We start from the raw sequence: 25,414 nt of genomic DNA, 5'->3' as shown, positions 1-25,414 counted from the left end.
AGGCGGAACTGAGTGTGTGGTGTGTTTGAATGCTGTCATTACAGATAGGGCCTTCTGCTCTTAACAGAAGTGTTACTGTAGAGGTGCTGTTTCTCTTGCCTGTGTCAGCAACAAGGTGCTTTCTCTTCTGTGCCTGTGTGCTAATTTATGCCATTGCTATCTTGCCATATCCCAGATTCTTATCTGCACTGAAACTAGGCTCTGCTTAGAATCCAAATGGTTGTGACTTCAGATTATAAATGTAAGTTTTTTGTTAGACCTTCTTTGCTTTCTGTTTTTTCTACTAATATAATTACAGGAAAAATGGTTATCAAGGTCAATTTGTATAGATATACTGGGAGTGTTTTCTGGTTCCAACAAAATAAGCTGATTTCCTGAAGGATTTCGAACCTGAATACGACTGAGTGTCCATAAACCTTACTTCATAAATATGGGTTGCAATAGTGCATTGTTGCTGTGTGCCTGCAGTTGAAGCCTTAATCACAGTAATCCATTTCTAGCAGCAGGCAAGCAAGTGAACATTAGATTTTGATTGAACAGAATGACAGGAAAGGGGTAAATTCATGCTGACCGTAAGAGCTGTTGGATGTAGAGAATTAAAGGAAAACCAATCTTGCCATATTCTTTTTGATGCCAGCACTTACACGTTTGGAATGCAACAAATGGTTTTAGTTACAGCTCCTTCCTGAGTTAGTGCATGTTAATTCTTGTTTGCCCTTATAAAATAGGCCATGCCTGTACATGCCCTTTTAGAAGGAGGAGCCAGTGAATCAATCAATGCCACAGCTGACAGAGAAGAATTAAAACTGGAGGTAGATCTGTTGTGTTTCTTGGCTTTTGGATCTGAGTTCTGATGAGCAAGCAGCCCATGACAATTGCATAAGGAAGCTTGCCCTCTCCTCTATGAACAGCTGACACTTTTTAGAGCAAGACTATTTTAATCCTGTAATGATTAACACCTTTAAAGAAAATACATCATTTTTTATTAAAGAACTGAATTGTTTGTATTGGTTGAAAAGCGGAAGAGAAATGGACTTTAGGTTACAGACTTTTTTTCCCTTGGTTTTCAGCAACTGAGGAGCAGGAAAGTGCCCTTAAGAGGAATGCTTTTGGCTTTTCTTCTGTCCTTTCAATCAGGCTGTTTTTCCGAGCCACTTGTGCCCTTCTGATCTCTCATGAAACAGTCTGAGTTTTGTTCTGAAATGTGCTTGCTTCACCTGTGTGTTCTGACTCTTTCAGTACTTGAGTTTTTCTCCCTGGCAGCATTAGTTCACTTGCTGTCCAAAAATATACCCATACAACCCACATTAAACATCCAACTTGCTCTGTTTTAATGTTTTATTTTGTTTGGTGCAATAAATGTGTTAGATATTTAATGGAAATGGAAGTTTACTGCTCAGAGGTACTTGGGTGAGCTGGTTTTTTAGATTTTTTTTTTTTTTTAACTGTGGGTGTTTTTTACCAAGTGGAGGCCTATGAACTAACTTCAAAAACAATTCTATTTGATCTGGTTGTCAGTGTATCTCATATTGTAGTTTTGAACATACTGATACTGTCTTTTCCAGTTCTGAACAGTTGAAGCTAATGAAAATGGCTGGGGGAAACAAGGAAATTTCCAATCCTCCCACTGTAGCTAATTGTGCCAGTTGTGGCAGAAGGGTGATATTGCCTTGTTGTCTTGCAGCCAGAAGCCTTCAAAGTAGTTGCTTAGAGGGTGCTGAGTGTAACATATGACTGTTACACGAGAACTGAAGACTGGGTTGTGTCCTCCTTGAAATGAGTAGTTTTTTGTGGTTTTTTTTTTTTTTTTAACTTCGCAGAAACTGAACGGGTGGAAAGACCTCAACTTTATTTTATTTGGCACCAGAGTTACCTTCTTACTTCCAGCATTAGAAATGATACAAATATGCAAGTTGTATCTCTTTTGACACTGCTTCAATGTATTTGTCATAGATGTCTGCATTGTTACTTTGCTTTTCAGGTCTCCCTTTAGAGTCCAAGGCTGTAGTTTGGCCTTTGCTCTGACATATCTCTTACTTTTCCACACTCCAGGTGCTACAGCTGTGATTCTAGTTTCTCTTTCCTCTTGCTTCTCTGCCTGTTTTCTTCAGCGGGCTTCTCCATTGTGTTCATTCATTACTATCTCGGTGTTTGTCTTGCAGTGTTTTGGGTCCTGGGAGCTCTTATTCTTTACTTACCTCATTTGTCTATCATCTTAAATGCACTCTCCACACTTGCTTTTCTTAACCACTTAATGCATTGCCTTCGGTAACATTTGGGCTACTGAAGAGGCGTGTCTTGTGGTTATTTGTTGCTTTTTTAAATGGCAGGCAGTAACATTTTAAGCTGAGTAAAGAGCAGACCAACTTTCTTCTGACTTTCCTGTGCAGTATCTGGTGGCTTATTTATATTAGACATAGATATTGAAACAGAATTGTTTTCAAAGTAGCATTGACAACTCTTTGCAATTCCCTTCAGTCTTCCCACTCAGACTTGACAATATTTGAAGTCTTTGTTTTTGAGCAAAAACAGGTGAAATTGTGTGAATGATGCGCCTTTTCTTTAAAAGCTTTTAATTCTCATATTACTGTGTTCATAACATAATTTTGAAGGCTAAAATCTGACAGTTCAAGTTCAGTATTAGCCTCTTGAAAGCACTAAGCTGTAACATCAGAAGCCTTTTTAAGTCTCTTTGATCCATAAAACACATATGCTTGGCTGAACTTCTGGGTAACTTGTCCTTTAATGAAGCTACTGCTGTCTTTCCTCATAAGGTTTGGGAGAGGTATAAGAAATACAGTTTTGCTGAACTTATGTTCTAGCAAGAGAAGTGTGAGCTCTTGCCATGGATAATTTTTTTAGAATACTTTTGTGGGCTAAAATGCCAGGGTCTTTTAAACCAGTGTTCAGTTTGCTGTGTTGAGTTGTAGTAAATGCAAAAATAAACAACCTAAAGCAGTTACTTTCAGATGCTGGCAACCAGATAAACTGACAGTTGGTGTCCTGTTACATGACAAAAAGCCAGCAGTGAGAATAATGGGTAGCTGTTTCACTGCAACCTGATGATACACAGTCTGAAAAGGTCTGAACACTGCTCCATTTAGCTGTGAGGTCTCTATGAAATGTAGTGTCCTTTGCCTTCATTGTTGTAGCCCGATCAGATGTCTGCTCCAATTGCTTGTATGCTTATGCAATGGCTTTTGTCGTTGTTGTCGGAGAATAATGCTTTGAGATGTGTGCGCTGTAGCCTTACTGTACCAGCACTGAGATGTTTCAGGGACAAATTAAAATCCAGTATTCTCCTTGGAAGAGGTGCGCTCACGATCCATTAAGATACATTTACCACACAGAGCTGGCTTTTGCTAGTAGGAGATTGAGAACAAGTATTTTTCTTTCAGTTGTGCTGGCAGTCAGGAAATAATGTTTATAATTTTGTCTGTTTTGAAAAGGCATTGTTGAAGGGCTCTGAAAAAAATAGGCCATCAGGCTGGCTGTTTGCATTATCAGCCTGAATGACGAGAAGAATTGGATTACTTATGTGACAGTGAGGGAGCCCTGAACTGTGGTGCTTGCCTTAGGGACAATTCAGGACTCTGCAGGGAAATATTACCTGCTGGCCAGCTAAAATCTGAGATCAACTAGAGTCTTAAAGATGTCTCTAGGAAAATCTTATTTCAGTTGTTCACTTGATTATTAACCTGCTGTGTTTCATAGGAGTACACTAGAAATTAGAGCCAAAGCCGTAACTCACATCTCTAATAAAAGTGGTCTGAGCACTTGCCAGGTGGCGGTTTGGGATAAGGGGCCTTGTGGGTTTTGTGGATATGCCAGAGTCAGGTTTGATTCTGGCTTTTGCAGCTCATGCTGGCTGTGTCCTATGTGTGTGTCAGTTTTCACCCAGTCCATGCTGGAATCCAGTCCTTGCAGTTAAGGTGGGTGAATGACACTGCAAGCCAATTTGACTGGAAGGGCGCTGGGGGAATAGGTACATTAGTTGTGCTTAACTAACATGGCCAGAATGGATCAAATGAGTAGGCTACTTTATTGAAAAGGAAAGCATGAGCATGCTCAAAATAATAGCTAGCTATTGTCACATTTCAGTATGTATCACTGAATGAGTATTGACCTACATACTATGATTCTATAGGTATGTCAATACTCCTATGGGTTGCTTGTTTTTTTCTGGAGCAGTTACTGTCATGGTATGGCACAGTTTAATCCCAACCCAAATAGAAGCCAGTGATTCCCTTCCCACTTGCATTCTCTTGCCAAGGAATTCAAGTATGATAGTGCTATATGCACAGTCTGTTATTGCCCAGTCAGAAAGGTGAAATGGTTTGAGATATTTAATAAGCATCACATTATAATAAGGTTATTGAGCTAGGTGCATTAGTGACTTCTGTTCCAGGCTAGTAAATATTGTTCTGATTTGAATATAACTGGATGAGAAGTGCTACTCACACTGTTCCAAGGAGGCTGGAAATGTATAAGAAGTTAATGTAGAAATCTTATCAACTATTTTTTTTCTTAAGCATGCTAGCAACTTGTGATTTAAAAAAAGAATCTAATTATATTGAGCTTTTTTTTTTCTTGAGTGCTCAGTGAAGGTCATCTAGCTCTCTTAGGGGTTCAAATAAAAGCAACGAGAAAGAAAGATCAAAGCCGGAAAAGCTCAAAGCAGCATTGTTTCCAACACTGATTCAGGTTGGCTGCAGCTCTGCCTGGTTGGCCTTGAAAAATCTCTAAGGGTGGAGGTGGCATAGCCTCTGAGTGACCTGTTCCAGAGCTGCTCCACTCTCCTGTCACACGAACTCTGAGCAGAAGAGCCAGGTTGTTTTGGATCTCTGGCTTGTACCAGCCTGCAATTTCTAGTTTCCAGTGAAGTCATCTGATCAACTCCCTTCCCCCCAGCTGTAGTGCCTGGGCTATAGAAGTCCTAAACATTTGATTTTTATCATTGGTGTGTTAAGTCTTTTTTGCCTTGGTTTTGGAGAAGGGCCAGCAGGCATTTTGTTTTGCAAAATGATACGGACTAAGCACAAATTTCTGAGGTTTTTTTTTTTTAAATTTCAGCATAAAAGAGAGTAGTTTGATAAAAAAATTTACTATTTAATAACAATACAGTGCATTTTAAAAGGTTAGTCAGATTCCTCTCTAGAGTTAAAGAGCTTTCCTTGCCTAATTGTAAAATACAGATACGTTTTGCCTGTTTGGTCTAGAAATAGTCAATACAAGGAAGCACTCTTTCTCTGTATCTTATTTCAAAATTCTTTCCTGTGTATCATTGTACTCTTTCTCCTGCTGTTAGTTTAATGCAAAAGATATGAAACAGCATCTTGAAGTAGTCAAAAGAACATGAAATTGCTAAATATTGGAACATTTCATAGACCCAGGCACCTTCTATGGGATTTCCTCCTTTGATATCAGAAGCTAGTTGCTATCTAAAATCTGGCTCAGATTTGAGCTAATTAATCATCTTTGAAGAACATCTCAGTACAAAGAAGTAACTCTTGTACTCACCCTTTACTTCAATTGTTGCTCAAGGACAAAAGGTGGATGTGCAGCACTGTGATCAGGCCAAAGGTTCATGTTTAAAAGTAGACAAGCAAATGCTGAGGGTGAGGCTGCTTAGTGCCCAAGTGTCCGTGTGTGGCACGTCCAGCAGTTGACTGAACTTCTGAGAGAGAGAGAGGGGGCGGAGGCGGGGGGATTCCCGTTCTGGGCTGCCAGGACATGTGTGGCTGTGCGTGGGCTGGGGTGAACCTGGTTCCTGGGGGATGTGCGGTGTAGCCAAAGGGAACAGTGGAGCCCCACATGCTTTGGAATGTTCCCTTCTGGTAAGATTTATGACAGTTAAAGTTGGTGTGTGCTTCATCTGCCCCAACAATGTAACCTCATTAAATAGTTAGTAGTGAAACTATCTGCTGAAAAAGGTTTTCAGAATTAACTGGTGAGCTCAGAAGACGACAGGGCTGGACTGTAAGGAAGAAGCTGGTTTTTGGTAGACTGTTCAGGAGGAGCCATGACCTCTGGACTTACTAGTAGAGTCTGGCTTATGTGTGCTCTTCCCTTGCTACAGCGTAGTCTGAGCAGATCAGCTGCATCCACACTGTATGGTATGTGGTTCATGTTTGCCTCGTGCCTCAGACTCCAAGATACAAAAAAGCCTAACAAAATAAAAGCAAGTTCAAAGTTTCTAAAATAACAGCTGCAATTATGATTTTTATTTTAATGTATAACGATGGCACATGTTTTGTCTGGGTGAGTGACACAGGGAAGTGCAAAGCCTCTTGAGAGAGTGTTGGAGAGCTGTCTGGCATGAGGGAGCAAAGTGGGTGCAGCCTGATGCAGCATTACATGCTTGCACCAGGCTTGGGAGCAAATTATTGTGTCTGCTTTGCTTGGATTTTCTTGAGAGAATTCACTGCATTGCTGCCAGGTTTTCCTTCCAGAGTGAGCTAGTCTTTTTGCTCTGTTGCTGGTGAGGGCATGGACTAGGAGTGAAACAAGAAGCTACTCAAACCTGGTGTAGCTGCTGCTATGGTATAAAGGGTCTATACGTAAAGCGTAAGCCCAGTGTTGCCGTAATGATTATTTGAGCAGTGGAGCTGCCATGTCTTAACCCTGGGTTATATTACTTAGCATCATTTGCGTTCTGCTTTGTTTCACTCTCTCTTGTAGCATTTATCTTTAGTGCAGGTTCCTTTTCATGAGGGCTACCAGTCGATGGGGTTGATGTAGTACTGAACACAGTGGGAGTCAGGTTGCTGATTAGGACTTGTAGATACAGCAGTGAAAAAACGTAACTTACAGCAAAATGTTGTAATATTTTTCTTTGCTGCTTCAGGTTAGGGAATTGATATCTGGGAACTTGATCAGGCTCTGTGACGTACACTTGGATACTTAGCCCTCTCTTTGTTGACTTACTCTGTATGAGAGCCAGCTCTTCATCCTTTTTGCCCTTATTTTCCTCACACCGAAACGAGAGGGTGATATTGTGTTGTAGGTGTTTCTGAAGGGTCTGTTTAAATACCAGTACTTAAATACCATAGAGTTAATAAGGTGATGGCTGTTGCATGCATCTTTAACATAAATAAATGCATTGGTACAGGTGGTGAAGGGAAACATTTTTAACCTATTTTGATCTGCAAACTTTGTGCCTGCCTAGCCCTTAAGAAAAAAAAAAGTTTTTAATGTGTAACTGAGCTGAGGACACTTGTATAATGATGAACTTTGCTTTCCTAACAACATATGAAGCTCAATAATTGATTATGAATGTTGCTTTGTCTTTTCAGTACATCAACTGTGGTAACCTGGAACAGCTATTAGACAGTAACCAGCATCTGCCCTGGACAGTGAGGGTGAAACTGGCGTATGACATTGCTATGGGGATCAGTTATCTTCATTATAAAGGCATTTTCCACCGAGACCTTACATCCAAGGTACTTGTTGCTGCTTCTCCTCCCAGCAGGGAACTGCTATTATATAAGGTGTAATCTAAGACATTTTGAAAAACAAATTGAAATACAGTTTATAGGATTGAAACTTTCCTCAAAAAACTTTGATAATTTGTGTGGGAACTGGAGAAATAACTGTCCTGAAAGAAGGTCATTCCTTAAATTAATTCAGATTAGGATTTCTCAGAAAGCAGTTGCAGAGTTTTTTAGTTCTGAATTATGGTTCTGTAAAGTATTAAAATCTGTTGATAATTAAGCATAACAATCTAACATTTGGAACAGGTCAATCATATAAAGAACCCAAATTGAGGAGATTATTACAAACGCACTTTAAAATCTCCTGGTCGGTTTTGTTTCCCCATGTATTTTGCAAATCTTCAGTAGGAAGACTGACTTTTCATTACTAACTCAGGATTAAGTATTGTCCACAATCCTGCAATGTATTTCTTTCATTTCTAAAGTCAGTAAGGGCAAAACATTTAACCTAAAATTTTGAGATTTTGAAGTTGCCTCCAGAATGATATTTCAATGGCAGAGTTTTCAGTGGACATAGGTGGGTGTTTTGGGTTTTTGTTTTGACTGCTTTGGTGACAACTTGTGTGCATTTTATTGGCTGAAGTAGCTAGCTAATTCAAGCTCAGCTAGAAATATTGATATAGGAGCACTAAGCTCTGTTAAAAAATTGCCCTGGTGTTCACAATGGGTCTTGCCATCCATTGCAGCCTGTGCTGAGGGCTTTGCTGTCCTGTCTGTCTTGTTGTCTGGAGCTAATGAGCTAGTGTAAGCTCACTGGCAACTTGCAACGTGAAAGTACTCCAAAATAGTTCTTAGGAAGATGTCATAATGTCACATCCAGAAGAATGTTATCTTAGCCTAGGAGGAACTATTTTTAAAGGTTAGAAACAGCTTTTAAAAATAAAAACATAGCACATTGTGTTTGCAAATTCAAGTGATTACTAGTCCTACAGCCAGTTTTAGTTTTTTCAAAGCTACCTCAGTGCTTCAGATAAAGAATGTACATTTAGCCAAGGGGGAAAAAATAGTTCAGCTGGTAGGTAAAAGCAGTATTTCATTGAAGTAGTGAAACACTTCCTTGAGTGTCCTTCCAAGTGACAAGTGCTGAATTCTACAAAGAAGAATATCAAATTTATGAAAAATGACCAGACTTGGAGTCATGTCGCTTTGACATGATAGGCTCAGAAAGCTCGTACTACAGTGGCTAGTCATATGAAAATTCATTTCCTGAGACCTCTGTGAATGCCTTTGTTCCAGGCTTTACATAATTGTATGTCATTCTCTGGAGCTGCCCTACCAATGCTTCAATGTCATCTATTGTTGAATGTCAATTGTTTAGAAAATGCACTGGCTGGGGGGAGAGCATGATTTCACTGCAACAGCAAACTCATCGGTGGCCACAGGAAGTAGTAAGAGTTATTTAAAACTAACCAAACAACAAACCAAACCCTAAGAACTTACTAGCAGTTATGATATATTTGGATGGTTCTTAGCACTAAAGTTATGGTATCTGTGTGGGTCACATTGGAAGCTGTCATGTTAGAAGTTTAAGTCGTCAGCTATCTTTTGTATTTTCCAGTTTCTTGTTTCTTTTGGGGTTGTCTTTTTGTTTTTAATTTAATTCGTTATTTTTTTGAGGTCACGTATGCACTTGCTTGTTTTTTGGGATGGGAAGTAGGTGAAACACCTGGCCTTAAACGCCCAGGTACTTGTGAATTTTATTAGCGTGTTATTGTATTGATGAAATATACTTTAAAATGAAATCTGTTGGGCAAATGAATCTCCTTTTAGGAAAATGTTTGCCCTACTGGGTACCTAAGCTTTAAAGAAGTCACTTTGCTCCAAAGCAAAAAAACCCCAAAACCAAAACAAAAAACACCACAGCAAAAACCTGTTACCAAAATTTTAAACTCTCAGACTGTGGCTTTTGGCTACTACTTGAGGAGATACCTTGTATTTTACCAGGTTTGTACTGGTGGGGGGGATGAGTCATCTTCTTTCTCACTAGCACATAGTCATTGTGTGAGCAAGCTGAAGGAAGATGTGGTGGGCTCTTTCCTTGGGAGAGAACTTGTGATCTGGATTGAACAAAGGCAGATTCAATACTGTTCTATGTTGTCCTTCTTTCTTTGGTAAACTTCAGTAATTGATATGATGGCTTTATTAATCAAATTAAAACAAAGACAAGGATTTAGACATCTGCAAAAATCAGAACAGACACTGAGTTTGCAGGGTGGGAGAGTGAGGTATTTTTCTAGGAAGCTTGCTGGCCCTGACTGAATTATGAACAGAACAAAACAGAGACTTTCTGTGCAAGAATGTCTCCATGCTTTACCTGCTACACTTAACACAATAGCCCACTGCACGTTATCTCTCTAATATTAATTTTATTATAAAATTATTTGAGATTAATTTAGAGCCATACTTCTGCCTTTCTTCTTCTGTTTCTGGCAAATTTCTAATTCCTACAGCTTCCTAGAGCAGGTAGTGTGAATACATTAAGTTTTTTCTGTCAGTTAAGGCAGCAGAGGTGTCTTGCTTTGCCAGTAGCATTATATGTGTCTATGTACTGGATACATAAAAACTTAAGGAATAGTTCCTGTCACCTGCCAATCTAAGGTTGAAAAATAAGTGGTTTTGACAATTAGTATACAGCAGGGTGATCTCTTTCTAATTGCACTGCATGGAGAATAGCAGAACAGTGCGGACACTGCTGAAAGCCAGAGGATAAGGCAGAGAGTAGATGTAGGTCACTCCAGTCGATGTGGCAGCCCTGACATCCCACTGCTGCCCTTCCCGCTGCCCTCCTGTCAAAGAGAGAGGCAGCGCTGCTTAGAAGCGTGTGCTGCCCAGACAGCCGGTACTCACCCCTGTCGTGAGCAGCTCGGTCTGTGACTCTGGGCCTGGGTGCTGTAGCTGATCAGGCTGCTCTGCCCTGATAGGCAGCAACAGCCTAACGTGAATCTGTCAGGAGGTAAGAATGGTCAGATGGGCTGTTCCCACCCTGCAGGTAGAAGGTCTGTGAGCAGGGTGACTTGTACATTTTATAATCCAATAACTGGTGTCCTCACTTTTGACTTGTCATAAAGAGATTTATGCAGAGATTAAGCTGTAGATAGGTTATGACAACCAGCCTCGTTGGCTCATTCCTGTGCCCTATCTATATCACTGCACGCCCTGTGAATCATTTTTTATTTGGGGTTCATTGTAATGTGCACAAGGAAGATTTGTATCGTGGAATCATGAGGATTTTCTTTCTTTCAGTCATTCTCAAGGAGGTCTGGTTATGAATTTTAACTCCAAGTCTCAGTCATAGAAGATGCGGTCATTAAAACAGAAGTCATAATGTGACACATTGGAAGTGTTTCAGTAGGAGCCAGTAGACTGTGATAAAGTTTTTTTAATATGACTTGGTTTTGCAACGTTCTGCCTGTGATTACCTACCATTAAAATAACAGTGATAAGAAGGCACAGGGAGGAAATGTCCAGCCTGCAAAAAGAATATAGCAAAATCCTTTTGTACCTTACCCCTCAAAATATCTTACTACTACACAGAGAGTTTCTTCAACACCTTGTTTACACTGTATTCGTATTGCATTCAAAACCCTGCTCTGGGAGCACTGTGGATTTCCTTGGCAGCTTACAATGACCGTCCTAATATCAGTGAATCTATTCTTACAGTATCTCTGAGATGAAGGAGATAAATAAACTCAGCCTTATCAGAACAGATTAAAAGCAAGAATATTGGTGAATATTTGGTATGTGTTTAAAGATTTTGTTTAAAGTATTTGACATTTTACACGTTTAAGTTCAAGGCAATATGCCCGCTGACCTCAGAGGCAGCTGAAATTGTTACAGCACTTAAAGTCAGGTTTGACCCCTGGAGGCAGAGAAAGCACAAGATAAGCAACGATCTCTGAAAGATTTTGTTAAACTAGCTTGCTTGTCACACAATCCTCCTGTGATGCTGAGGAAAGTCAGAATCCAGATCCTGGGGTAACATTGCAATGACCTTAACCACAAGACAGAAGACCTTCATTTCCAGCCCAGCATGGTGGGGGTTTTTTGTGTGTGTTTTTGTTGTTGTTGTTGTTGGTTTGTGTGTTTTGTTTTTTTATTTGCTTGTTTTTGTTTGGTTTGGGGTGTTTTTTGTGGGTTTTTTGTTTGTTTTGTTTGTGTTTTCTTTTTTTTCTCTTCCCAGCCTTTCTTTCACCCAACTGTTTCTGTGACAAGAGTGCCAAGAGTCCTGAAAATAGCGGCCCAAGTGTTTTATCTACAGCCCCCCCAAATCACTGTCTGTGTGAATCCATTGAGTGCACTAAAAGACACGGGTGCCAGGTGGAAAACTGCCTGTGTAATCATGTAATTAAGGATGCATATGGATAAGGGAAAGAATGTAAAAGTTCTCACAGGAAGTTTTACATCTATCTTCTGTGCAATTTTTTTTTTGACATAATGTATGTTGTGTGCGACTTCCTACCAATTAAAAAAAAGGAAAAAAAAAAAAAGAAAACCATTATGAACTTCATTTGCAGGGTTAGAAGCTTGAGATTCATGGCAGAGGTGTCTGTTGCTTTAGTTTATACAGTAACTAATACATGAAATATTTTTAATTAGTATTTATTGCTACTGTTAATTAGTATTGCTAATATACATTGTGTGTTTTTGCTATGGAACAGGAATAAAGAGAGAAACAAGAGAGACTCCTTGGTAGTGAGAAGCAAATATCTAGCAGTCTGCCCGTTTTTCCAGGACTGATTGTATCTACTCTGCTACTATTCGATCCTTTCTGCTAGCTTACAATGCCAGCCTCTGGTCAGGCTTTTTGTCCTCGTTCAAAGGCTTTTCCTCTTCTTTTTGCTCTCAGTTTCTGCCTCCCCAACCTTATTGTTCAATCTCCTTGTCTGGCTGCCTGCAGTTACCTTGATGCTTTATCCAAGTTGTATTTCTGCCTTCTGGTCTTGAGTATGTTTAGCCATTTCTAACTCTCCCCGTGTTCTGCTCTTCCAGGTTAGCTCTGCTTCCCCACCACCACCACCTGTTTGCTATTCCTGTAGTTCTTATGTCCTTGTAATAGTCTTCAAGTTTTTTTTCCCTGTTTCAAGAACCATTCTCAAGAGCCTGGTCTTGGTCCGTGCCAGCCCTGAGCTTGGACTGCTGCTCTGTCTTGTCACTTATTCACTCTTTCAAATTCTTCACACAGCAGATGTCCTGTCCCAGTCTGCTTTTTGCAGGGGTGGGAAAGGTGCATATTACACAGAGGTCTCATCATGTTTCAATAGGCTAATATTTTTGCAGATTCTTTTATTTTCATTATTTCAAAATTTGCTAGCAACACATATTCTAAGTTTGTTCTCCCAAGCAGCTTGAGCTGTCTAAACTGAACACCCACACACACACCCCAAAAACCCATTACTCTTGATTAAAACCAAACAGGCAAACTCTGAAACAAATGCCTTTAAGTCTTGCAGAATTATGTACAATTGAAAACAAGGTCTTATAATCAGTAGTAAGTTGTGAGCAGTTTTAGGGAACCTTGTGAGCTCCACTGATGATAAAATCTATGAAGAAATTCTAATCTCTGGGTATGTGTATATATATATGTGCATATATATGTATATACATGCATGCATACATGTATGTATTCCTGCCAACATCTGCTTCCACTTCACAATGAATGCATAATGGCTCGATCTTCTTTCACTGAGAGATGAGTAGTCTCAGTTACTATGGGACAGAATCAGGCATGTAAGCAATTGCTGTGGGTTATCTGATGCAACATAAATTCACTGCCTTTAGGCTTGAAAATGACACATTCTGACTTCCTACCTTGTGTGCTGTTTGCTTGTTTAACACAAAATAAACCAAAATAAAACCCAGGCAATGAACAGAACCTTTGTCTGAGTCTCATGCTTGCTGCTGCAGTTGTAAGGTCCCCTTTGTGCCAGAGTAAGCTCTTGCCTGGATATTTTGTGCTGCAGGGGAGAGCTTGCGGTGAAAAAATTAGCTGTTACTGATGATTATTTCTAATGCTAGTTGCGATACTGAACTTTTACTGGTACTTTGGGACCCATATGGAGCCTGTCCCTTAAACATGATTGGTTTAGTTTCAAAAGTATATCTAGTATTGTAAACTTTCTCTTGTACGTTTAATCATCAGTGGTGTTCCTCATAGGGGATAGCACTTTAAAAATAGCTGATACATCTCAATTGGCCTTTAAGTATTTTAATTTGGTAACAGTCATCAGAGGATTGCAAATGACACTGCAGTAGCGTTCCTGTATTTTCTGGAGTGCAATAAAATCTGTGAGGAGTTTAGCTTGTATGTCATATTGTAAAATAAAACTATGAGATTTCTTCATCTAAGCAACTTATTTTTAACTCTGAAACTTGAGCCTATTTTCATTTTTGTTTATGTAAAAGGGAGAGTGGAATATTGCATTCATCTTAGTAGGATTATGCTGTGCAAAGCAGATGTTAAGCTCCTGTAATACACAAAGGGGGCTTTATGTTCTTTCACATCTGTCTCTGCATAAACAGATCTGTTAACCCTTTAGGGTTCACATACAGAGCTCCTTGTTTCAGTTAAGAGACTGCCTCAGGAAGGGGCTGATGGGGTCCCTGTTTTGGGGAAAGAAAACCTCAAAAACCCAGCTGAAGTCAAATACTGCCCTCTTGGAGCATGTGAGCTGCCAAAGGAAAGAACATCCCTGTCTGTAGAGGTCCAAAGAGAAAGCTTGGGAAGGTCATCATGTTTTATTGCCTTACAGCTTGTACAAATAGTGCAATAGTAAGTCAAAAGCATTTTCTTAAAGCCCATGCTGTAAAGCAGCTTGGCATTTCATCTCATGGGCAGCTCTTGAGAGGCTCTTTGCACTAGAGAGGGGTTTGAACTCTTGTGTCTCTGTGCCAGAATCCATTAATGAAACTTCTTCATACCAAGTTGATGTACATGTTTTCTTTTTTGTAGAAACTGAGAAGTATCACTGTGTCAGAAGAAACAGTGCAGTATGCTTTATTGTACTTTTTCTACCAAGATATCACCTCTACCTTAAATTTAAAAGCTCTTTTCAACCTTTTAGTCTTTAATGAAGCCTTATCTGGTTTTTGATCCTGATTTATCTTGGCAGTAGAATGTGAATGCTTAGAAATATTTTTCATTGAGAGCATATGAACTACCAGTTACTGTGGGCTGTATTAAGTCACCTTTTTATGAATTCCATCTAAAATCTGGTAACTAAACTATCTATGCTGTGGATTTGGTACAGTGTTGTGTAATGGCTAGTATATTTAGAAAGGTTTTACTACTGATTTTGGTAGGAATAGGCTTCTATCTTTTCTGGGTTCCAGGAAATTGGTGCTTAGCTGCATAAAAATTTGCACCAGTAGAATTAAATCAGTTTAGTTTCACAGCAGTGAGCATTTGTAGTGATACTGACATTTTTTTTTTGTCTAGTGCACGTCACCTGCCCATAGCTGATTTAAGTGTGAATAGAAAAGCTGCTCTTGTACTGGAATACATATCCTAATGAATTTAAATTGACACTCAGCACTTCTTGTATGCAGACAAAAGGCAAGCTTACACTAATGGGAGAGAATAGTTTAGCTTCCTTCTGTCATTTAACATTGTGCAGCCCACCACAGCAGAACAATTGATCTGTACTTTATAGTACAGTACAAGTGTTGCCCAAGGTTTTCCCCATTGCCTTGTCCGGGCGTGCTGGCCCCTACTGCAGGACCCCCGGACTCCTCAGCGGTGGGATGTCCACTCTGCTTGTCTGCTCGGTTTCTTAAAAGGCCTGGATTGAAAGGGAGCCCAGCTTTGCTGCAGGCAGCTCCTGCTCATCGGGAGGGAGCTTGGAGCTGTCAGGTAGCATTACTTGGCAGCTAGATTGGATGCGCTATTGGTTTAATTTATGATTTATCTAGGAATGATCTACTTGTATAACATTTCAGTGCTGCACCTGAGAACTGGAACCGCCTGGGGCTTGAGGGGGTAAGAGTGTTCATCTTCAGTTGGTGGTGTATTGCTGCCTAATGGGATGGGATTGTATACTGGTGAGAAGTTGAAGGAAAATTTGCTGTCAGGATGATGTTGCATTTAAGCCTCCTTTTGGTATCAAAGCAGTCCTGTAAATTATTGCAGATCTTAAGGTCAGTAGAAGTGCTTCTACAGATTTTTAGTTAGGCTGAAAATTGTTCTTAGTCTGTATTTAAATGTTGAGCTGACATTTTAGAGACCAGGGGTTATTGGAGAATAACCCTAATCCACAAAACCCAGAAAGTAAAATGAACTACCGCAGCCTTGCTACTCAAAATGAACAAAATATATATAGCTGAAGTTAATGCGAGAGGGAAATCTAGATTTTAAAACTAATTTTTTATTAATCACAGGGGGTTTTTTTAATGTCAAATTACAAATCATCTTTAATTGCTGAGAAATCTATGGCAGAAAATAACCTAATATTTTGTTGCCTAAAATAGTATCAGCATTCTTGCACACTGCAAAAATCTCTGGTGTCCTCATGGACTTGTTTCTGTGTGGTACACAATGAAATTCCACTTGTCTGAATCATTTGAGTAAGACTTTTCCAAAAAGATTTATCCTTCTCAGTTTTAAGTCCACTTACAGTGACCAAATGTTTAAACAGAGGCAAGCTGAATGAATGTGCTCTTTGAGAAAAGATAACAAAGCCCGTAACTGAGAAGCTTTGCTGCTCTTTGGGCAAGCATGGTTGATTTAACTTGGTACATGTTTATGAATCCCCAAACTAACTGTACTTATTATACTTGAGGCATGCTAAATAAATAAAACTTTGCATCTCAGGAGCCCATCATGTGTTTTAAGAGGCTGGCCTGCGTTTTCTTTACGTGCTTGCAGGAGTGCCTTGCTTAACCTTTTAATTGGCAAGAAGAAAACTCACTTCATGGCCTGAGCCACAATCATTGCTGAATAATGTAAACAGTGATGACCTGAACTTGATCTTTCGGACAAGGGACTCACTTTTCTTGGTAGCTGCATTATACAGACAAGCTAATGCTCTGGGGTCAGCAAGGGGCTTTTGTACATCCAAGCACAATAAAGCTAGAAAGTGCTTCCTGCTGGTTAGCTAATTAATGCAGGGTACCACTCTGCAGGAGTCGGCAGTGGGTTTGCTGCCTGTCACTGCTATTGTACTGCCTGCTGAAGGACACGGAGCAAGGCATGTGGGGAGGGAATGAATTCTTTGTCTTGCTTCACCTATTGCAAGACAGAAAAAAACCTAAGGGAAGTCGCCTATCGATTCATTCAGTGACAAGGGAAGAGCTGTGGTACTGAAATGGTCGAAGCATGTTTCTCAGAGTTGTAAATAAATAACAACAACAACAACAACAAAATCAATTATACCCTGTTATGTGGTGCTGCCAGATCAGAATTATCTCTGTGTGTCCCTAAATTGCCCTCCCTCCTGACACTGGAGGGTACATCTGAAAGGAAAAGATTGACAGCCTTTCCCTATTAGACTTTTCCCTTAAATCACGTTTTATGATGTACTGTAGAATAAAGAGTTTTATTTGAAACTTTAAAAGCACATATAACTTTGTCACATCTTGTATTTTCTGATTAAAATCTACTGCAAAGCAGTGAGTTCCTTTTCAGTAGTTAATGTAACAAAATACACAAAGACATTTTAGAGTCTGCTTTGATGTTGTATTCTAGTCAGGTACAGGCAAAATTGTAAAGAAAAAATTTGAGGCGTCATAGTGAAAAGCATGTATTGCATACTTGAGCAGTAAGGGAGCTAAATCACCTTAATTCTTGCTGGAACGTAGCTGGGTATGTGCAGCCTGTGGCTGCCTGCTTTCTCAGCAAGTTTTTAGAGTGGATTATTAACCAAGTGTAAGGCTGTTTGCAGCATCTTAAGTTTGACAGACATGATTGTGCAGGGGGAGGGTAGGGGAAAAGTGTGGTTGCTTTCAGACAAAAGCTTCTCATAAATGAACATCTTCCAAACAATATCTTGTAGTCTTGTTCCAGATTAAAAATAAATAAAACAACTGGTATATGGATTTCATGCCCAGACAGTAACTCTTCTGTTGCATTTTTTTTTCCCAGAACTGCTTAATAAAACATGATGAGAATGGATACTCAGCAATAGTGGGAGACTTTGGTTTAGCAGAGAAAATTCCTGACCACAGGTACGTGAACTAATCAAAATACAGTGAGAGCTGCAGTGTTGATTGTAGGTCAGAAGCTCTAGTGAGCCTGATCCCTGAGGCCATTATTGCATTGTGATACAAAAGTTGCAAAAATTATCTGCAGTCTTCAGGCTGGTTGACCAAATGTTGTAGCCTTATTTACTGTCCATTTTGATAGATTTATTGGTGATATTTTTTTCTTCAAAAATGCTCCAGTCAGTAGAGGATATAATCAAGCTTTTCAGTTGATCTTCTAAGCAGCTGCTTGGGAATTTTGGTTAAAAAAAAAAAAAAAAAGGCAAACACAAAAAATACCGTCCAGCATTCTGGACTAGGATAATTTTATAATAAATGTCCTCTGTTGATTCTAAACAACTTCAATTAGCTTCTTTCTGCTTTCATAGACAATATTCAGTGGTATTCCAGTACTATTCTCTTTAATGTCTGCATTGTTAAGATCCAGGTTTATAAGAAAGAGATACTAAAATTACTGTCTAACAGTAGCTCACAGTTTAGCTTTCCCTAGGGTGAATTATGTTCGTAATTCATTTGAGGAACGCATAGGTGACTGTCACAAGCTATTGTCACAATTGGAAATAGTCCTTTTGTCATCCCTCTGTTAGGGACATCAAGGACAAGGATTTCATTGTTCTCTCTGTATATTGACTTGTGTATTTCAGAGTATTCTGACTGTGAAATTTGCTGTCGGATTTTCTTCAGTGCGATGCTTTGAAATCTGAGAGTATAATCATAGCTAAAGTTAAGGTAGCTTGATACTAAAACAAACAATGTAATAAAATTGTTCCATTAGCCACCATTTTGGTTTGGTCTAGTCTTACCTCCATTTTCAGATGCAGTTTTGTTGTTTCCAGCTGGCTGGCAAGCCGGGCGATTTGAGGCCTTCAGAGGCCTCATTTTTACTAGGTGCTCCTTCAAGGCTAGCCCTGAGGCAAGCTGGAACCTTTCTTAAGGCTGCAGTGTTCAGCCATATGGTAACATAGCACATTTTTCGAATCTGCTCTATTCTGATTACTTTTAGTTTTTCTCTATTAAAGGATTCATCTAGTCAATCTTGACTTTTTTTAAAATTTCAATAGTTTGCAAGCAGGCTGTGCTGAATACTTGCAGAGCTGCTTATCAATATACATGTAGGGATGGATACCTGCATGTCTTGCTGCGTGAATGGAGAACTTGACATGTAGCCCCAAACTGATGTCCACAAACCTTTTTATGTAGAGATGAAGGAGCCCGCTCTGCCAAGAGTTTGGAAACCAAAACTATTGAACACCTGTGACCTTCAAGCAAAATAATATTTTTTTTTTAAAAAAAGTGGCCAGGCACTTAAAAACAAGAAATAAAATATGGGTAATTGTTTGAAGCTTTCTTGTTCTTTCACCTTCCCCTCCAGCTATTGAATGTTCCAGTGACTCCAGTAGAAAACCAGTGTAAAACACAGTATGTTATGGCACCCACTTGCATTAGCTTCTCTCTGGTGAAAGTTTCTGCAGATAGTTGGAGTTTTGGAAAGTTAGTAGCAATGCCTAAATCAGAGTATTTAATTAATGGTTCTTCTCTCTTCCCTCCCTTCCCTGCCATCTATCCCATATCTATATAGTGAGAAGTTACCAGTGGTGGGTTCACCCTTCTGGATGGCACCAGAAGTTCTCAGAGATGAACCTTACAATGAAAAGGTAGGTACATGATATAAATGGACTTTAGTTGCCAGATGTTTCTCTTCAATAGCTTCAAGATTTAGAACTTCCATAATATTAAAATAATTGTTATTTTCATTTGTGATGCTACTGTGCTTAGTTCATTCAGACTAAGGGAGAGTGTGAGCTGAATAATTAATATTTTAAATTCATGATGTGGGTTCTTATAGAATTACCTTTAGCATAATTCACTGTTAATTCTATTTCCATTCTGAAACACCCCACATGCAGAAATGTGTTAATGGCTTGTTGACCTAACACGATTTAACCAAGTCTTGTGAGAAATATAGTGAGGTTTATTCCCTGACCATACATCAGCGAAATATGGGTAGAAGTAAAAGGTCTGTATGTAAACTTGTACAAGTATTTTAATTAAAAAAAATAAGTAAATAAAATAATAATTTAAAAAGTCAACATTTCTCAAGTTAAGATACTTGGGTAGAAGTGTTCTCCAAAGGTATTTCTAAGTTTTCCTATTTGTGGCATTGGAATATTTTTTTTTTTTTCCAGAGACGGATCAGATCATGCTGGATTTTAGAAATGGTGTTTTCAGTCAAGCTCTTGTTTACACAGGGTTTTCTCTCTCATGTGTAACATAGTTTCTTTCAGCCTTGCAAGTGCAGCTTTTCTGTGCTAAAGCCCACATCCTGTACCTTTTTACAGCTAGCATTCAATGGTTTAATTGGTAGTATTTTTAACTTTCAGGAAAGCAGTACCTACCTCAGTAATGAATGTAATAATTACCATTTCAAAGCTTTGTTGAGAGTTCCAATTGGCCCAAATTAATAAGAAAGTACCCAAATCTATGCTGCCACATTCTTCACTAACCCTGGGGCATGGAAGTCTGAAGAAGCAGCAGGTCTCATACCTCATCAGCATGAAAGGTGACATATAAGCCTGCCTGATACCTAAGGGATAGGGGATGCTGGCTTCTGCTCTGTGGACTTATATTCCATGTTTTCCTAAATTTTATTATGTGATAAAGTCAGGTGGGTGGAAATCTGAGGAACTGCAGCTCCAGGGGTAGTCAGATAAGTGATTACTAAATGTCGTGGAAATTGATGCTGATATACAGTGTTACTAGATATGTCAAGCTTTGGAAAAGACACTGTTTTATCCAGAGGTACTCAACTGTGAGAAGAGAAAAATATAATTTTTCTTAAAAACAGCATTAATGTTCTAGATAAGCTGTAATCATGTGTATTCTAAATGCATTTTTCTAACCACAGTGATATATAGGCATGTCATGTTTTTGGCTATGTTGTCAATTACTCCCATCTATAAGATACCTAATACAACTTCACCATTCTTTATGCAAGAGAGCCTTTTTTTTTTCTTTTTTTTTTTTTCTTTTTACACTACTGAATTAAGAGTGGTTTGGTGGGTGTTTTTCTTTTTTTCCTTGAAATAATTTTAAAGTTGTTATTATTTATGCAACAAGAATGCTTTACTGTGAGCATGTGTTTCTTCATGTGGAAAATGTTAGCTATAATGCAGTTGCTTAGTGTTGTAAGGCTGTGGTGTTGGTCTAGTTTCATGATAACCATTTGGGGCAAGGAGAAACTCGGTGGCAGATAAGAAACTGAGTATTCATAGCTGAACCATGTGGCTATTCATTTTTTTTTCTCTCTCAGGCGGATGTGTTCTCCTATGGTATAATTCTGTGTGAGATTATAGCAAGAATACAGGCAGATCCAGACTATCTTCCTCGCACAGAGGTAAGTGGTTATGTTTATAACATTGGTGGGAGGAGGCAAGTTTGCCATGATAAGGGCTGGCCTTTAGAAGTTCTAGTGCTGCTGCCAATGATACGATGAATAGGTGTTATGTTAAAAATAGCCTGTAAAAGGCTTTCATTCTTCTGTATTGTTATTGTAAGAAGCTCCATCGAAGACACTTTCACACAGACTTTCACGCAGCTGCAGTCCTCATGGGGAATCCTTTTTGCCCCCGACTGGCAGAACGTGGAGAGCATTGCAGTGACCTTCCTTTTGTAGAGTGACAGCTCAGGTAGACTTCTCACCAGTTTCAGAACAGAGCATTTTTGGCACACTGCATCCGCTAAGCAGCGCCTCCTTGTGAATGGGCCAGGAGCTACGTTAGCAGCAGCTAAAATAAGCTCGCCCTTATTTCTGCATAGACTGTGCTAAGCACCATGGATCTGAGCTAGAACTGACTAATCAAACAAGGTACTTCTTTCTTCAGTTGCCTTTTGGTTGAGTCCCATCTGCAGGGCAGCTTTTGGCCCTCTATGGGGAATCTTCCAAATTGCCCATTCCCCTACAGTTCTGAAAATGCAAAGTTGGTTAGGTCTTGAACTGCAGTAAATAGGAGATTGTTTTGTTTCTCTGCCCTTTGGATTTTATAAAAGTGCATTTAAGGAACTGGATCATTTGTATTACCAGTCTACCATCCACTGAAAAATTAAACATTTTAATTAGTAAATTTTCATCATAGTGAAGCCTCTGGTTTTACAGCAGGCTGTTAGTTTTCACTGTGAAAGTCACTGTGGTGAAACGTCGTAGTATAGGATATTGCTTCCAGATCCACACAGGCAACATTTCAAGTGCAATGGGTTGCAGTTGAGCTCAGGAGGAAGGATGGGCTTTGAAGTCAGCTCATTCTCTTACAGGTATCTTATATCAAGTAATCCCCATTGGGAATTCTGCAGTTCAGAGTGTGCGTGAAGTTTTCTCAAAATTCTGATGTGGCTGCTGAGAGATGGTGTTCATGGTTATTCCTGATAACTCCATGTAGGGATGCCCTGGAAAGAAGAAGCTTTTGGCCGGGTAGCAGACCTCATTTATATTTTTATGATGTGTTTTTGTTTGTACAGAATTTTGGATTAGATTATGATGCCTTCCAGCACATGGTGGGAGACTGTCCCCCTGACTTCCTCCAGTTGGCCTTCAACTGCTGTAATGTGAGTATCTTTCTTGAAGGGGAGAGGCCTAAACTGGAGTCCTCTAAATCCTCGTGGCTGTTGGAGACAGAGCTTAAAGTATTTACAAAAGAAACTTGAAGAGCCTACCTATAAAAGTAGCATACATTCTGATAACCCAGAAAACCACTTGCGGTTTTTATAATCCTTCCCTTTGCAAAAAGGTCCATCTTGTGTTTTTGCAATTTTGTATTCCGTCACACCAAACAAACAGGTCTGGCACACTAAACAGCTTCTTGTAGGCTGCTCAGGCTGATCATAACCAGTTGTGTGCTATTGACTCTGGCTGGCCCTCCGGCTGACAAAATCCAGCTGTTATTGTGTACAGACCTACTGAGCTGTGACGAAAGAATTCTGGGTTGTTCCCGCCAACAGAGGGGACAAGCAAATCAAGAGCAGGCACTAAACTACTCTAAAGTTTCTATATGCTGCCTTTTGGAAAGCAAGATAAACCTCCAGATCCTTAGCCTGTGTTCCAAAAACACAAACCTGGACCCAGATGTTTTAATATCAGTAAGGCTATAGGCAGTGCACTGTATAGAGTAAATTTTCTACCAGTTATTCAAGTAAAATTGTGGTAGTGCTGGATACCTGCCTGGCTCCTCAGTGTGAAAATCCCAGGGAAGCAGATCTCTTTTGTGGGTTATTCCATAACAGAGGTTGCTAGTACCTTGGTATAGTAAACTGGTTTATACAATGCAAGACAACCTGAGCTTCCACCAAATTCAACCGAAGTTGGCAATGTCCAGTTTGCACAACTTAGACTGAGGCAAGTTCTGAAAATTTTATTGCCCAAAACTTTGCCCGGACCCCACAACCAGGCCATGCTGAAGCCAATACCAGCACTGCGTCCAAGTGAGTGTAAGAAAATTCTCAGAACAGGCTTTTTATTTCTGTCTGTTACTGATTTTTCAGGCTTTGTTGTCTTGTCGGCACTGCTGCTGAAAGAAGCTGTCTCATCTCTCCGTGCTCTTGATGCTTATTTTTGCCTCAAGCTCTCTTTTTACTTTTTATTAGTACAAATGCCCATGTTCATTCAAGGGGAGAGCGGTATAAGGGTGAGGATGCAAGCAGGTGGGGGTGACTGCTGCTCTTGACACAACATAGTGTAAATTAATTCTAAAAATGTTTGTAGAACTTGCTCTGGACAAGCTGTTTAACTCCTCTGATTTCACCTTAGGACAGTGGTACAACCGACTCATGTTTATGGAGTATTTTGACTATGTAAGCACTAAAGGTTTTGGCTAGAGGTAGGATTTGACTTTGGAAATCTCAGCTCCCACCTGTAGACTCCAGAAATTGTACTGCATCCAGGTGCTGCATTAGAATAACTTTCTTGCTGCTCTTGATCTCTTCAAGTGTGACCTTTTTTGTTTTGTTTTTGTTTTTTGGTTTTTTTAATTACTGTATGTATGAATTTTTAGCTCTTCACTCTGTGTTGCTAGAGGGTCTTCTGGCATTGCTGATCATACCAGTTCTCTTCAGAAATCTCTCTCTCGTAGGACCTGTAAGGCAGTATCAGGGAGTTCTTTGGGGTTTGTTGTATACAAAGCACCACTGTTCCCTTTGTATTAAAGGTGAGATCTGTCTGGACTTGCCTGCTCTGAAAAAGCCTTTAGAGGGCTGTAAACAGGAATCAGGTCAAGCGGAATCTTTTTTTAATAGTGTAATGATGTTAACCTTTAGCTGCTGAATTAGACACTACTACCTACAGTAGTTAAACCTGCAACATATATACAGGGTCGATGTTCAAAATGATTAAATGCCTTCTAAGTTACTGCTTAAATTAAGCTGCTTGCCCTCTAGTACAATTTTAGTGTTGGACTTTGTTTAGGGATCCATTTCTACTAGGGTGAATAAATAGATACATACTGATAAATACAAACTGAGTACATACTGATGCCTGGGGGTGGATATTTTACTTAGGCAAAGATGGAAATTTTTTTTCTGTTGTATTACTTTATCAAATTATATAACCAATGTTGCTTCCTTACAAGACAGACCAGTACAGTGAGCAGTAAGGCTAATTAACAGATGGTGGAAGGATTACAACATTTTAAACTTTAATATCGGCAATGCCATTTAGGTGGGTTTTAATTAAAGCCACAAGGAGATGATGGAAGAATTGCAAACTTTTAAAGAGTTATTGCTTCAGGCGCCTTTGGAATTACATTGATATATAATCTCTAACTGATAATTGGAGACCAGAAAGAAATCTTTGAACTCTGAAAGCTGTTTACACAAACAAACAAAACCTTCTCTCAGGCCCTGAATGTAACAGCTTCAAACCTTTTGAATTTTAAATGTCTCCTCATAGAATGTTTACAACTTGATAATTAAATGTGAGAGGTATACTAGAGGTAAACTGGGACAGAATGCTAGTTTTCCTCTGCTTATTTTTTTTTTGTCATAGCAACGCACTTCTTAAAACTGTCTTGAATTTCCTCAATTCCTTCAGATTCTTCAGATTGTCCCTCTATCTGTCCACTGTGTAAGCAGAATAACATGGGCAAACCCACATGAACTTATTTGGTTTGTGTGCATTCACAGATGGATCCAAAGTTGCGTCCTTCGTTTGCTGATATTGTCAAAACACTGGAGGAGATTTTAAACCGCCTGAGAAATGAGGACTCGGAGAGAGAGAGAAAGTTTTTAAATCTTGACAACAGTGAAAGAAAACCCAAAGGTAAGTGTCTGTATTGTACAAACATTGCTGCAGGCTAAGAGCAGGAAGGTGCAATGCTTTGTATTTTAAGGACTGGGATTTCAGCTATATATGGTATTATTTACAGCTTATGAATGATTCTACTCAAAGTCTGAAAATTATTCTGGAACAATGCTGTATACTTTGCACTGCAGAGTGTCCTCTGGGAAAGAATAGCTAACTGTTTCTTAAAGTGCCTCAAAAGATTCTGCCCACAAGATCTTGAGGGGAAATTTAGAGTTCATTCAGGAATGTTTTTTTGACTTACTAATAGTAAATGAAAATCCATCAACTTTTGCTTTGGCCCTGCCATACTTAGTGCTTACACATAATTTCTTTGGTGTATATTACATGTAACACTTAGAAGCTTCTTAAATTTCTTCAGGAGGAAGACCAGAGAAGATGC

General features: G+C 39.4%; 1 protein-coding gene across 1 annotated transcript in view; it reads left to right on the top strand.

Annotated features, from left to right (window-relative positions):
* Positions 1–25,414, top strand: part of TESK2 (testis associated actin remodelling kinase 2) — a 79,734-nt gene that overhangs the window by 47,658 nt on the left and 6,662 nt on the right. The window contains exons 5-10 of the mRNA XM_065657458.1: positions 7,296–7,442; positions 17,569–17,651; positions 19,267–19,342; positions 20,998–21,081; positions 22,200–22,286; positions 24,855–24,990. Of these exons, the coding sequence (XP_065513530.1) occupies positions 7,296–7,442; positions 17,569–17,651; positions 19,267–19,342; positions 20,998–21,081; positions 22,200–22,286; positions 24,855–24,990 (613 nt within the window). The remainder of the gene's footprint in view (positions 1–7,295; positions 7,443–17,568; positions 17,652–19,266; positions 19,343–20,997; positions 21,082–22,199; positions 22,287–24,854; positions 24,991–25,414) is intronic.

This window comes from Caloenas nicobarica, chromosome Z (genome assembly GCF_036013445.1).
Source record: "Caloenas nicobarica isolate bCalNic1 chromosome Z, bCalNic1.hap1, whole genome shotgun sequence".
In the NCBI taxonomy this organism is placed as follows: Eukaryota; Metazoa; Chordata; class Aves; order Columbiformes; family Columbidae; genus Caloenas; species Caloenas nicobarica.
This window is presented reverse-complemented; position numbering and strand designations above follow the sequence as displayed.